Source organism: Peromyscus californicus, unplaced genomic scaffold (assembly GCF_007827085.1).
Source record: "Peromyscus californicus insignis strain IS unplaced genomic scaffold, ASM782708v3 Scaffold_2__1_contigs__length_46816999, whole genome shotgun sequence".
Lineage (NCBI taxonomy): Eukaryota > Metazoa > Chordata > Mammalia > Rodentia > Cricetidae > Peromyscus > Peromyscus californicus.
In genome coordinates, this window is record NW_026294540.1 from 20,754,200 (window position 1) to 20,769,910 (window position 15,711).

General features: G+C 45.8%; 1 protein-coding gene across 2 annotated transcripts in view; it reads left to right on the forward strand.

The window, feature by feature from the left end:
• Positions 1 to 15,711, forward strand: part of Caln1 (calneuron 1) — a 425,484-nt gene that overhangs the window by 74,477 nt on the left and 335,296 nt on the right. For both annotated transcript variants that reach the window (XM_052755582.1, XM_052755583.1), the window contains exon 2: positions 15,333 to 15,457. In XM_052755582.1, coding sequence (XP_052611542.1) covers positions 15,333 to 15,457 — 125 coding nt within the window. The remainder of the gene's footprint in view (positions 1 to 15,332; positions 15,458 to 15,711) is intronic.

Genomic DNA, 15,711 nt, shown 5'->3' on the forward strand with positions numbered 1-15,711 from the left:
CTTGACAGGCAGAGGCAGAGACAGGAAGATCTCTGGGGCTCACTGCCCAGCCAGACTAGTCCATTTGCTGTCCAAGTTAGTGAGAAACCCTGCCTCAAAACTATGGTGGATGGTGCTGGAGAAATGACACCGGAGGTTGTCGTCTGGCCTCCACATGTGTGCATACACGGTGTGCGAGTGTGTGCTGGCATGTGTGTACCTGTAACACACATACACACACAATGCTGTGAATGCGTTATCACCAAGTTCAGATCTGTGAAGTTCAAAAATTTGAGACTAAGAGATTAGAGAAATAGATCACAGGTTCAGAGCATGCCTTCTCCCAGAGGACCTTAGTTCAGTTCCCAGCACCCATACTGGGTGCCAGCTGCTGGGGATTCAACCACCCTCTTCTGGCTGTACACACTCAAGTACCTACAAGGATACTCGAATGCGTGTGATGCACATAAACTCCTGTAGGCACACACAGACACCTAAATAAAAATAAATCTATCTTCTTTTTAGACCTGGGGAACAGAGTTTTGTTGGCTGTCAGCCCTCTCAACTGTTGGGGAAAGTTCCAGATGAGGAGCTGGGATGTTTTTAAGGCCCATCAGTTCAGCAATTCCTTTCAATCCGTTTTGAAAAAGCGTTGGTGGATATTAGGGAAGATGAAATTTTATCATCCTGGTGTATTAAACCTAAAATAAACCTAGCCAGGCTTGTCAGATAAAATTGAATGAGGACTGAGATTTAGTAGACACAGCCACTGGCAGTTTGATTTCTGTCGGGGTCTCTCTCTGAGGTGCATTTTTAGTTGTGAAGCCCTCATAATAAAATATAAACTCAAAGCTTCTATTCAAATAATTGTATAAGAGAGTGTGACAATGTTTCTTTCTTTTTTTTTTTACATTTCTTTATTTGTGTGAGCACATCTGTGTGGCACTCATGTTAGTGTTGGTGTATGGGCACATGTGTGGTGGTCAAGGCATGTGCCTAGGGAGTCAGTTCTCTCCTTCTACCAAGTGTGCTCCAGGGATAAAACCCAGGGCCTCAGACTTGACATCAGACTTGAGCTGAGCCGTCTCACCAGCCTGAGTGTTGAGATTTGTGACAGCTGGGCGTTGTGGTACATTCGTGCAATCTCAGAACTCAGGAGGCTTAGGTGAGAGGGGGAGACGGAGGGTTGGGAGGTGGAGGGCAGCCTGGGCTACATAGGGAGACCTCAGTCTCCTAAATAGAATAAAATCAATAAAGAAGTAGAGAAAGAAAAAGGAAGAAAAGAATTTATTCTTATAAACACAAGTTACAGTACATTTTGCTGCTTTCATTTAAATCTAGTTTCTGTGTTCTGAGATAGAAATAGCTAATTTAACGAGTACCTACAATTCATTAGTCTCAGGTTGCCTGTAGAATGCTTATAGTTTACCTGGTTGGTTTATTTGTGACTTCTGTATTACTTGTTTTAATAAATTTGCCAGAGATTCATCTGGTATATTGCCTTTGTTTTTGAGAACTGGCTCTTTGCACTTACCTTTTTTTTTTTTTGCCCATTGTTTTATTATTTCTCTTTTTTGTCTTCTAAGTAAGACGTTAGTGTGGAAGGCCATTTTTTCTTTCTCTCACATAATAAGAATGTTGATACCACTTAAATATTATACCAGAATACTACTTTATTATATTCTTTGTAGTTTTGAAGTAGGCATTATTTCCATTTTTGTTATTTTTATTTTGTCTTTATTTACATGTAATATGTTTGTCTATGTGTGGGTATGTGTCCATGCCTGTGGAGGCCAGAAGAGGGCATCAGATCCCCTGGAGTTGGAGTTCAATGGTGGTGTGACCCATTTCATATGGGTTCTAGGAACCAAGCTCAGGTCCTCTGCAAGAGCGTTAAGTACTCTTAACCACTGAGCCATCTCTCCAGGCCATTTTTGTTATAAATACAACCTTTAATTTTAATTTTAACCTAGGAAGTGTTTAAGGGAGTACATTCAAATTTCAGCACAACTTTGAAAATTCTTTGAGAGAGAGAGAACAGGAAGGAGTCTTACTACTTGGTAGCCTGGGTTAGCACTGAACTCACTGTGTAGCCCAGGCTGGCCTCGAACTCACAGAGATCCACCTGGCTCTGTCTCCTGAGTGCATCTGGTCCTATTTTGTTCCCTGGTGTGTAATCTGCATTTTCTCCCTGGGTGCGCCGAGGGCTTTACTTTTGAAACTCAGAAACGTCCCTTGAACATCTAGTTGTGCCAATGTAGTTGCACATTGGATGTAGATTCTTTCCCTGATCTGAACATGAGCTTGCTGGGTAAACTCTAGCTGTGTCATTCCTAACACTGATTGTGAATTTTACTTGACTCACAGTCCTAGAGGGGACCCACTTCTGGGTGTGTCTGGGAGGATATTTCCAGAGAGTTTTAACAGAAATGGGAAAACCCACCCTGGGTATAGATGGTACCATCCCTGTGGCTGGAGTCTGGGACTGATAAAAAGGAGGAGGTGAGCTGAGCACCGGCCTCCATCTCCCTGCTTCCTGACTGTGGATGCCACGGGGCCAGCCGCCTCAGGCTCCTCTCAGCAAGCCTTCCCCATCTTGGTGGATTGTGTTCCTTCAAACTGTGAGCCAAAGCCGATTCTTCCTCCTTTAACTGGCTTTTTCCAAGTGTTTTGTCATAGCAACAAGAAACAGTAGCTAAGATAAGATATGTAAGTCACCTCTATAGCAAGAAACTCCCAGAACCCATCAGTGAGAAATGAGAGAAAACAGGTCCATTCTCAGTAAAGGAAGTCAGAATGGCTGACGGCCATTCAGAAAGATGGCTTGAATGTACCATTAATGAAATCTAAGGAAGAAAAAACTGAAACAGTCTGATATCTCACAGTTTTAAAAACACATATTATTTATTCATTTAGAGTATGTGTGTATGTACACACATGTTAATGTGGCCCATGGCACCTGTGTGGAGGTCAGAGGACAACTTTGAAGAGTTGGTTTTCTCTTTCCACTGTCTGGGTCCTGGAAATTAAACTCAGTTTATCAGGTGTGGTGACAAGTGTCTCTACCCACTGAGCCATCTTGCCAGCCTAGTCCCAAATCTTGGTCTTTCGTGGTTAGCCTTGCTAGTACACCATGTAGGGAATGGAGCGTCTGCTACACTGTCTGATACTAGTAGCTTTTCACCACCCAAGGCCCATTAAGTCAGACAGACCAGCTAAGCAATGGATTTTTCACCCATAAAACCTGGGAGATTGTAAATATTTGTGGTTTTCAAGTCACCAAGTCCTGGGATAATATGTTATTTGGCAATACATAACTAACCCTGTCTTTGCTCTAACAGCATGCCTGGGGCTTGGTGCGTTATAAAGAAATGAATGTTCTTGCCTCAGTTCTGGCTAACCTTTCAGGCGCCATATTGGATGAGAGTGTCCACCCTTGTCTTGTTCTTGGTTTTAGATGAAATCTTTTCTTTTATATTCCTATTCAGTATAATGTTGAATATCAGCATTCCCCCTCCCTCCTCCATCTCCTAGGTAGACCAGGCTGGCCTGGAACTCATTATGTAGTTCAGGCTGACTTGCAATCTTTCTGCCTCCGACTCCAGAGCACGGGGATTATAGGCATGCCCCACCCACCATTCCCAGCTGAGCTGTCTCATGCAAACCTTTATTTTGTTGCAGTGTGATCCTTCCATTCATGGCTTCTTCAGGGCATTTATTCTGAAGGGTTGCTGAATCTTATCAAAGTCCTTTTCTTCATTTATGAAAAGAATCATGTGGTTTTTGTTCTTGCTTTGTTTTAATTTTGTGTTAAAAGTGTTTTATGGCTTGTGCTTGTGCATGTCATAATGCGTGTGTGGAGGGCAGAGGAAAGCTTGTAGGAGTTTGCTCTCTCCTTCTACCACATGGCTCCTGGGGTTGAACTCGGGTCCTCAGACTTAGCAGCAAGTGCTCTAACCCTCTCCCCCTGCCTCATCTCCTGGAGCCAATGTTGTATTGCTTAAAACCCCTAATAGAAATTGGATGTGCTGATGCATGCTTGTAATCCCAGTACTCAGGAGGCTGAGGCAGGAGGATGGTGAGTTTGACACAGAGCATTCTAGCCCAGTCTAGGTAACAAGGCAAGACCCTGCCTCAGAAAAAGAAAATAAAATAGGGGCTTGGAGAGATGACTCATCAGTTAAGAGCACTTGCTGCTCCAGCAGAGGACCCAAGTTCAGTTCCAGCTTCAGGAGGTTGGATACCTCTGGCCTCCATAGGCACCTGGACCACCATGTAATATTCCCTCCCCCCCGTATACATGTAAAAAATAAATCTTTTAAAAAGATTTTACATTCTTGTTGCATAGTCTCTCTCTCTCTCTCTCTCTCTCTCTCTCTCTCTCTCTCTCTCTCTCATATAAAATGTAAGTTTTGTAACTTCTTGCTGGTATTTTATGGCTGTTGATAATCTACCTTTCATCCTCCAAGGAGGGGAAATGTTCACACAGACCCTCATGCTAGTGTTCCTGTTTACTCATTCTTGTCTGACTTGAGATCCATCCAAACCCGGGGTTTGCCAATTGGCACGCCACAGCAGGGCTTTAGTGAGAGGATAACACTGCTTTATAAGTTCTTAAGCAAATGCCTGGTCTCTAGCTGGTGTTGGGTGTCTTTGCTGGAGTAAGGTCAGGTCTTCTTGTCCCCATAACATAGCTCTTGGACTCTGAGGGATATATATTATTATAATATAATATAATATAATATAATATAATATAATATAATATAATATAATATAATATAATATAATATAATATAATATAATATAATATAATATAATAATACAATACAATACAATATAATATATAGCAATAATATATTAATGTATTATATAATTTATATTATTAATCATTAAATATATTAATTAATTATTATTAACTATTATGATTAATGTATGTTATATATTTTTCCCTGGTTATCTGAGGTCTTCTGTACTTCTTTAATTGAAAGCCATAGGGAAAATAATCATGTAGCTCAATGGGTAACATACTCGTCATGCAAGCTTGAGGACCCGAGTTTGGATCCCCAGAACTCGCATAAAGCTGGCTCTTGTACATGTGTCATAACCCCAGCATTCCTTTAGAAAAATGGGAGGCAGAGACAGGAGACTTCCCAGAAGTCATTGGCCAGCCAGCCTGGCATATACAGTGGTGACCAGCAAGACACCCTGAGTCAACCGAAGTGGAAGGCAGGGGACTGATACGCAGGCTGTCCTCTGAATTCTGCTAGCACACGGGAACAGGTATGCACCCACATTCGTGCTCACAAATGTGTGTGTATACACACGGAGAGTAATGGCTAACTCTCTGCAGTCATTCCTCCTGGGGCCCCTCTTGCTAATGCTGGTGATGCCTGGAGCTAATTCCACAAGCTCAGGTGCAGGAGCGATGGCCCAGACCTTCATTCCTGGCCACTGTATGCACTAGGATTTACAATCTATGAGCAACTGTAGGGAGAAAGCCTCTGCTTGCAGCATTGGAAGGAGCTGGGGATTTGACCTTGCCTTTTTTTTTTAAAGCAATCCTAACACAGTCAGGGATGATTGCCTGGTGCTGTGGTCCATCATCCCAAGTGCCTGAAACTGAAGGGAGTTTGGGTAAATCAAAATCTCTGGGACCACGGAGGGGGATCAACGGTTACAGTGCTTATTGCTGAAATGTGAGGACTGGAGTCTGGATCTCGGATGTCAGGTGGGTGTGGTGGCCACCCCAGAGCAAGGTGGCTGGCAAGATGAGTTGAATTGACAAGCTCTGGGTTTGATTGAGAGACCCTGACTCCAAGAATAAGGTGGAAGAGCAATCAAGGAAGATTCCAGACATCAACCTTGGGCCTCTGTATGTGTGTGCACACAGGTGCATGCACACACAATCACACACACACACACACACACACACACACACACACACACACACACACACGAAAAGAAGAAAAAGACAAAACATAAAGATCCCTATGTGTCTATTTGCTAATTGACTATTTTATCTCTGGCTTAGGGGCCATACCATGATTTCTGACTCTAATCATGACTGTGCCGATGTGGTGGAAGTGTCTTCCATACCCTGGCTTGCTGCTATTTATTTTTATGTGCTTTCATGGATACTTCTAAGGAGTTTGGCAAAGGCCCACGGTGGGGATGGGGGTGGTTGGTGCTGCTCTTTAACCTTTACAGTGCAAAGTTGACCTTGCCCCTTGGTATGCCTGCAAAGTCAAGGACAGGAATCTCACATCTGCTCAGGCGCTGCCCCGCCTCCACTCAGGAAAGCTCTCCAGATAGAATCGAGGACGTTCAGCCACTTTCAAATGCTCATGTACGATGTCGAAAAAGCCTCAAAGTATCTGATAGACTTTCAAGGGTCAAGTTAACGAGTGTTGAGATGATTTTGCCATCTCTCCCCTCCCCTCCCTTCTGTCCCATTCTCTTTTCCTCCTCTTCTTCCTCATCCTTGTCTGACCCTTCCTTCCTTCCTTCCTTCCTTCCTTCCTTCCTTCCTTCCTTCCTCCCTCCCTCCCTCCCTCCCTCCCTCCCTCCCTCCCTCCCTCCCTCCTTACCTCCCTCCCTCCCTTTCTTTCTTCTTTTCTCTGTCCCTCCCTCCCCCTTTCTCCCTCCCTCCATCTCTTCCTCCCTCCCTCCTTCCCTCCCTTTTCTCTTTCTCTCCCTCCCTCCTTCCTTCCCTCTCTTTCCTCTCCTCTTCCCCACTCCCCCTATCAGAAATATGTTTAGCTTAAAGTACTTAAAGAGCAGCATTTTGAATGTGTTTGTGAAGGAATGAGTATTTTAAGGTTTCAGTTCTGGGAGACTGACATGTTTTGTAAAAAAAAACTATTAAAAAAATTTAAAAAGCAAAACAACAACTAAACATCCATCCCAACAGCCCCGTTGTCGATGACAATCCAGTGCTTGCCAATATCCCTCAGTTCTGGAAGCCTGGTGCTCACACCTGCCTCCTCGGCATGGTAGGGCACACACCCTCTTCTGGGTCCTGTTGAAATGCCTCTTTGTAACCCAGCGTGTGTCATCTTCAACTCAACACATCCATGGCTTCCTTTCATGCTGTGTCTCGTGGACTCCTTAGCAAAAGGTTTCAGGCTTGGGGTTCAAGGGCAACACTGAAACAGATTATCTTTAATAAGATATTATTAGAAGAGATTATAATGCCATAGACAGACAGCAGCTTAGTACGGGCTTTGAGGAGGTTCAGGACCACAGAGCAGAATGAATGTCACTTATACAATTTAGAGCATTGGTTCTCAACCCTCCTAATACACCCTTTAATACAGTTTCTCATGTTGAGGTGACCCTCAATGATAGAATATCTTTGCTGCTTCTTCATAACTGTAATTTTGCTACTGTTATGAATCGTAATTAAATACCTTATGTTTTCTGAAGGTCTTAGGCAACCTCAATGAAAGGGTTGTTAGACCCCCTCCCCCAAAAGGAGTCAAACCCCACAGTTTGAGACTCATTGCAGAAGGAGGATGATGTCACTTAATTGATGAGCAGTCCAAAAGTACATGCTTCCAGGGTGAGCCCTTTGCGAGTTAAACTATCTCCCCAGCCCAAGACCTTCCCTCTTAGTACCATTGTGTTGGCTCCGAGGTTGAAGCATGTGAGTAGAGAGGGGTCACATACATTCAAGGGATTGCCTTCATGAAGTTCCTGAGTTTTCACTGCTGTTCTCTATATATGGGTCCAGCTTTAAGCTTAGTTTTCAAGTCATGTCCGGCTTAGCTTATGGACTTTCATCTTCGTCTTCTTGGCCAAGGAGAGCATCCTAAAGTCTGAGTTTCCTCAGGTATCTTGGAGTGAAATTTAGTCCTTCATTGCAGCAGCTGCCTTGAGATTCCTTGAGCCAATGTTCTTCCTCTTCTTGAGCATAGTTTTATTACCAGGGACAGTCCAATCATGAACATGGTTTTATTTTATTTTAGTGCTATGGATGGTCCAATCACGCCTAGTTTCTTTCCCACTAGACTTTGAATATTTTGGATCCAGAAACGAAGGGATATGAAGGTGTACCTAATTTGTAAGCTGCTTTTTTTTTTTAAATCAGAGACAAACTTTATTGTCACAAGCCTGATTCCCCAGTGAGCAGTTTTGGCTGCAAAATACTTGCTGTGTGTTCTGGGGGAGCTGAATTTGGGGTGTAGATTCGATTGTTACTTTTCTCTTTGCTTTGACAAAATACCGAACAGGAGCAACTTAAGGAAGGAAAGGGGCCATTTTGGCTCACAGCTTTAGGGGGCAGGAGGCTTGGAGGCAGGAGTGTGAGGCGGCAAGTCACATTTCACCCTCAGGATGACAGTGCTCAGTTTACCTTCTCCCTTTTACTCAGTCCAGAACCACACCCTAGAGGATGGTGGAGGAGTCTTTCAGGGGGAGTCTTTCCATCTCAACTCAGCTGTGGCCAGAGGTTTGTGTCTGCGGCGAGACACACATTCTAAATCTCACCGAGCTGACAGCAGAGATGTACCGTGAGAGATAAATTCACCCGAGTCTCTCTCTCTCTCCCCACCCCAGGAAAGTAATAAAGTGTCTGTATTTCTTCAGCTATAAAAAGTTGTGTGGTGAATCTGAAGCTTTAAAGATCCAGGTAAAAGATGATAGCGGGCCATTTCCCAAATACAGAGAAAGGCAAGCGATTCACGCTGCCGGGAAGGAATGCTTTTAACTCCCCTACAACCCTTAGTGAGTCTTCTTCCCAAAAGGAAAATTCAATTAGAGGTGATCAGGCAAGATGTCTCCTCAGATCTACAAAGACTTAAACATGGGCTAAAATAACAGGTATTTAAATGCTGGATTCAGTGTGGAGGGACACAGGACTGGGAGAATTAAGAGACTGTGGGAAGGGGGTAGAGGGGCCTCTTATTCCAAAGTCTGGTTGAAGTTTCTCACCGGCTGAGAATCAAGAATCCCAGCCCAGCGAGGAGTCAGTATTTTCTGTAAAGGTGGCCAGCACAGAGGCAACAGTCCTTTTGCAGAGAGACTATTTTCAAATCACTGTTGAAATAGCAACTACCCATGGTTAAGGCTTGACCATACAGAACCTTCAACTGCAGCCTGACTCCTTTTCCGGATGTAGAGCTGAGATTCTCAGGAAACCTCACAATCTAAGCAATTGTTACAGCAAGACATGCGGTAACTCCCCCTGCAACCCTTAGGACCCTGAGATTTCCCTTATTAGCTGTCTTCCCACCCAGTGGACACCAGAGACCACCCAATGATCGCATCTACCAAAAAAAAGGTTCCTTAGCAGCCCTTTGAGACGTCACTTCAGAAGCCACTGAAGTCATATGTGAAAGACACTCAACTGGGATTCTCTCTTGGGAAGCCCACACCCATGCTTGGTTGGGTGTGCGGACTCACCTTATCCTGTTCTGTTAACCCCCAATGCTACATTAGACTATCTTCACAGTAGTTTCAGCTGTACTTCATACTGGATTGCCATGAAGTTCATTCATTCATTCATTCATTCATTTTCTTGTGATGAAATTAAGAATCCCATCTCTCTGAAAGAGCTCCCTAAGCTGCTATGATTGGCAGCCTGGAGCTGTGTTATGTCTCCTGTCCTGCTGTTGTTGGTAGTGGTAGCAAAGATAATACCACTCAGAAATCACCAGCCAGAGTGCCAGGGTGGCTTTCTTTTTGCTTTAAATAATATCTATTGGTTGTGTATGTGGGTCCATACAGGCCACTGAATGTGTGCTGAAATCAGAGGACAACACAGAGAGACCCGCTTCTCTCCTTCCACAATGTGGGGATCTGGGGATTGAACTCAGGCCATCAAGCTTGGTGGCAAGCAAGCACCTGCTGTGGGATGTTCTGTATGGCAAATGTGTTGCTGATTAGTCAATAAATAAAACACTGATTGGCCATTGGCTAGGCAGGAAGTGTAGGCGGGACAAGGAGGAGAATAAAGCTGGGAAGTGGAAGGCTGAGTCAGAGAGACACTGCCAGCCGCCACGATGAGAAACAGCATGTGAAGATGCCGGTAAGCCACAAGCCACGTGGCAAGGTATAGATTTATGGAAATGGATTAATTTAAGCTGTAAGAACAGTTAGCAAGAAGCCTGCCACGGCCATACAGTTTGTAACCAATATAGGTCTCTGTGTTTACTTGGTTGGGTCTGAGCAGCTGTGGGACTGGCGGGTGAGAGAGATTTGTCCTGACTGTGGGCCAGGCAGGAAAACTCAAGCTACAAGCACCTTTAATCGCTAAACCGTTTCATTAGTCCTACGGTGGACTTCTCTTCCCTTCACAAGTGTGTCCAGTGGGTGTGCAAGCAGGGCATGGCTACATGGCCATCTGCGAAGTTCACACTTGAGAACGTCACAATCAAGTTTTTAAAAAATTGTAACCACCTGCCACTTCATAATGTTTTGAATCACTCTATAATTTTGTGATCGACTATACATGGCCTATAAAATGCAGGTTAGCCCATACTCCAGTGTCCATGGCACACGACTCCAGGAGTCAGATCTGGGCTTCATTTCTACACCATCCTAATTCCTACATCTGGCTCTCTCCGTGACTCTCGATCGTTCTAAAAATTAACTTGGAGACCAGAAGAGAATGCAATGGATATTATTTTTCCAAGGAAAGGATTCTTGTTTTCCTTTTATGTGTGCGGCGTGACTTTTCCCGGGGAGAAATGGACAAACGCCCGTTCACGCTAGGCACGGCACGGGGACATCCGAGACTAAGGACTGCAATGCAAGCCCAGCTTGTGAGCCAATGAGGTTATTGGGGTCACTTACAGGAGCAAAGATGGGGATGGACTTCATCGGGATGTGGCTGACTCAGAAATAGCTGCCTCACCTCAAGGTCCCACCCACCCCGGGTGACAACTTCTTGGAGTGTCTCCACCAGTTAGCCTTCCCGCTCTTAGATACCCCAGCATCTCCCAAGACCATGTGCAGCCAGGGTGCAGGAAGAAATAATGGTAGGAACCCCAACTGAGGGTCCTGTGACTAGCCTTCCTCTCTTTACACTAGCCATCCCATTACCATTACCATATCAACAACCACTCTTTTACTGTGCTTATATCGTTACCATGACTATGGGCCAAGCATCGTGTAGGTGCCATGGCAGCCCCTGCCCTGTGATGGCCAGTGGTCATGTCACACCTGAAGAAAACTGTAGTGGGTAGCCATTCCAGCTTTGATCTGGAAGTTCCAACCCCCATTGAGACTTCGGCAACTGTCACGCCTACAAGGCGGGGCCAAGGGAGATGCCGGGGGACCCGAGATCTGGATCGGCGGGCGCTCTCTCTGTGGCGGGACCCTGGACTGGAGAGGTGGACTGAGCAGAGCTCCAGAGAACACCGCTGGACTGTGATACACCTTCCCCAGACTCCGCGACCTACCTATTCCTTAATTTGTAAGTTACGCCATTAAATAAATCTCCTTTTAACTACGTGGAGTGGCCTTAATAATTTCACCAATAGAAAACTGCTTTACATGATCCGTTGAAGATGCATCCCTGATCATCATCAAAAACATTCCTTCTTTGTATTAGGGCCCTGCCATTAATTTTTAAATTTAACTAATTAGGCCAGGCAGCGGTGACACACGCCTTTAATCCCAACACTTAGGAGGCAGATCCAGGCAGATCTCTGTGAGTTTGAGGCCAGCCTGGTCTACAGAGCGAGATCTAGGACAGGCACCAAAACTACCCGGAGAAATTCTGTCTTGAAAAACCAAAAAAACCAAAAAAAAAAAAAAAATTAACTAATTAATTCATTATGGGTGAACCTTTAGATGCATGTGTCCATGTGTTTGCAAACGTGTGGTGTGCCTGTCTGTCTGCAGGTGCACATGTATGGGGTGTGCATGCGCATGCATGTGTGCATGTGGAGGCTTGAAGTCAATCTCAGGTTTCACTGGGACAGGGTCTCTCATTTGCTCTGGAGCCTACCGATTCAGCCAGGCAGGCTTGGGGCAGCAAGTCTCAGGGATCCTCCTGGTGTCAGCTTCCCGGTTTGGGGGTTACAGGCACGTGCCACCCTGCCTGGCTTCTTCCTGTGCACTCTGAGGGTCGAACTCAGGTCTCCATCCTTGCCTGGCAGCAACTCTACCTGCTTCTCCAGAGACCGCAACCAGTGACCCGCCATTTGCAGTCTTCCTACGGATATGCATTTTGTTAGTGACGTGCAGCGTGAAGGGAGACTGACAGCTGGTGCCTGCCTCAGCCATATGTCTGTTTTACTTTTCGGGGCCCAGAGCTTTGGTGAGGGCTGTCCCAGTTGCTGTGATGAGTGAACCTCCGATAGAAATAGAGAAGTCAGGAAACGCAACCTATTTTGTGGGAAGATGATTAATTCATTTTTAGACGTTTTTGAATTTGAAAGGAGGGTTTGACATCCGGATGGAAGTGGCTGGTGCTTAGCTGGGCGCTGCGGAGTCTAAATAACTCCTGGGTGCCTGCGCTGCAGAAGAACTGTTTTATTTTTTGCCTCTAAGTGGCTTTGTGCTCTGGTCAAGTCTTCCTCTTAGGGATTTCATTGTTTGACTCTACGGCAGCTCCAAGGCTAAGCAGCCACCTCGCTGGCATGTCTTAGGCTTGAAGGGGTTGCGGGGAGGCTGTCTGGCTGGGTCTGTCACTGTAGTGGTGTTAGAGGGAAAAGACGTCAGGAGAGTGGTCCCTGGTGTTGGACAGTGCCCATGTGCAGGGGCCAGGGAACGGTGCTCTGTTTTTGACTTTCCTTCCCTCCTCTCCCTCCTCCTCCTCTACCACTCCCTCCTCTCTCTCCTCTCCCTCCTCCTCCCCTTCCTCTTTTTCCTTCTCTGTTCTTTTTCCCTTTTCTGCCTCTTCTGTCCCCTTCTCTTTCCTTTTCTTCTTCCTTCCCTTTTTCTTCTTTATTTCACTACATAGCTGGGGCTAATCTTAGCTGGCTTCAAACTGGTGATTCTCCTGCTTCATACTTTAGAGTGCTCAGATTCCATGCCTATCCTAGTTTGGATTTTTTTCAAATGAGCAGGGTCAGAGTGCTTTGGACAGTGAGTGGCGGGGATTAACATGGAGTTGTCTGTTTTTTTTCTTTTATGTGCATTTCAGAGAGGACCCAGAGGTTAACTGTGCAGATGCAAGCTTTAGTGCTGAAAAGGATTCTGCAGATTACTTACCCAGAGAGTAGCAGATGTGTGGGGACGCATTCCTCTCCTGTGGGACCAAGGCCTTCAGCTTGTGCTGGGAGGAGATGACCCCTTCCACCGCTTAGTCTAAATAAACACCTTGCAGTAGACTGCATATGTTGGAGGGAGAACGTCGTGTGTGTGTGTGTGTGTGTGTGTGTGTGTGTGTGTGTGTGTGTGTGTGTGTATACACCAGAGGAAAACCTTGGGTTTTGTACCTCAGGAATCACCCATCTTGTCTTTTGAGCCAGAGTCTCTGTCACTGGCTTGTGACTCGCCAAGTAATCTGGACTCTCAGGCTAGAGATCTCAAGGGATCCACCTCTCCTGTGTTGGGATTAGCAGTGCCCGCCCATATATCTGGCTTTTTTTTGGGGGGGTGTGTGTGTGTGTTCTAGAGATAACCTGAGCCCCTCGTGTTGGCAAGGCAAACACTTTACCCACTGAACTATCTGCCCTGTGCTGGGAGACCTGCTCTGCCCCAGTAATGGCAGGGACTTGGGCTGGGTGAATCTGGCCATGAGGAGTCTTTAATTTCTTTTGAGAGTGCCCCAAATCTCTTCATTCTTAAACGCCTTGAGGTGTCGCTTTCCTTCACGGGGAGCCATTTCTGAAAGTATCCTCTTTACCCCAATCAGGCTTGGGGGGCTGCATCTCAGACTGGCACACCCCTACATGCGTGGAGTTGTAAAAACTTGGAGCTGAATATGGTAGTGACTCCCTGGAACCCCAGCACTCGGGAGGCTGAGCCAGGGACTCTTCAATTTCAAGACCAGCCTGAGCTATGTAGTGAGTCTGGGGGTCAGCTTTGAAGCTCATTTTTTTGTCTTGGTTTGTATGTGTGTGGTGTATACACACGTGTGTGTGAAGGTTCAAGTGCTTCTGTGTGGACATGTCCATGAGGAGGCCAGAGGAGGCCATCAAGCGTCCTTCTCTCTCTTTTATTACTTTATTCCTTTGAGACAGGGTCTCTTACTGAACCCGGAAAGGGTGGCAGCCCGCAAGTTTCTGCTCTCCTGAACCCCCACAGCACTGAGGTTACAGGCACACACACACGGATATGCCCAGCTTTTCACATGGATGCTGGGGATTTGAACTCAGGTCCTCACACTTAGGACCTGACAAGTCCTTGTAGAAGTTACCTTTCCCATTGATCCATCTACCCAGACCTCTAAACTCTCAATTAAAAAAAAACAAACGAAAGATTTTGTACATTTCTTCCCTTCCTCGAGTGTTATATGGCTGGAACACCCACTTTCCCTGAGGAATGTGACCTACTTACAGTTTCGCATGAATGTCGCCAAGATGTCCTGTTGCCGGATAGGACAGTGTTTCTGGGATGCTCGGGTTTTTCCAACTTGGAGTGATAATGTGTGAGACCCACAAAAAGAGTGAAGGGTGGTGGTGTTTATATAATGCAGCAGTGATACTGGGTTTGGTGGTGTGGGTCTGTAATCCCAGCTATCCAGAAGGCCAGTCCAAGCTGTAGAGGGAGCCCAAGTGCAGCCCAGGCTAGGGAGTGAGATTTACGCCAGCCTGGGCAAATTAGCAGGGCTCTGTCTCCTGAGAAAAAGGGCTGGTGGACCAGAGATGGGGCTCAACTGTAGAATGCACGCCTAGGTATTTCTGCTGTACTGCAAAAACAAAATGTGAAACAAACAGACAAAAAAACAGGATCAAAACAGAAATAAAAAGAATTGGTTTGATATCTATCGTGGTTTTTCACGGTTTTCGAGGGCATTGCTGTTTAAATTCGTATGAAATGAGAGAAATGAAGAAGCTAAATTGAGGTGAGGGAGAACCCAAGATCCTTTGGGAGTTGTTCAGGCTGTGAGGACCCTGTAAATATTCTAAATTCCGTCTTTTAGTGTGTGCGTGCGTGTGTGTGTGTGTGTGTGTGTGTGTGTGTGTGTGTGTGTGTGTGTGGTGTGGATGTGCACATGTGTGTGGAGGTCGGAGGGAAATTGCGGGATTCAGTTCTCTCCTTTCATCATGGGAATTCCAAATTCCAGGGATCACACTCGGGGTGTCAGGCTTGGATGCAAGTGCCTTTACCCATCACACCTGCCCTGGAGTTGGAAATTTGCCATCTGAAAAACCAGAGCCAACCCCCTACGGGAATGATGGGGGAACAAACGGATGGTGACGACTTTCTCTCCTTCTCTCCTCTTCTCTCCGGAACAGGGAAAAGATGCCTTTCCACCATGTAACCGCTGGCTTGTTGTACAAGGGGAATTACCTCAACCGATCTCTGTCTGCCGGCAGTGACAGCGAACAGTTGGCTAATATCTCTGTGGAAGAACTGGATGGTAAGGAGCTGCCTACTGGGAGCTTATCCCCACTCTCCGAAGCCATTTTGGACAATTGGGAAGCTGTATGGGGTGTTGGGAAAGTCCTCGGACTGTTGGGAAGCCATCTTGCACATTGGCAAGCCAAGAGTGTATGGCATTGGCAGTTGGGGCTAAGTGTGGAGAGATGGGAAAGAGTTCAGAGACAAACTTTTGTCTAAATGACTTCTTTGTGTGGGATGGACCTTATGGCCTGAAAAATCTATGATGAGTGT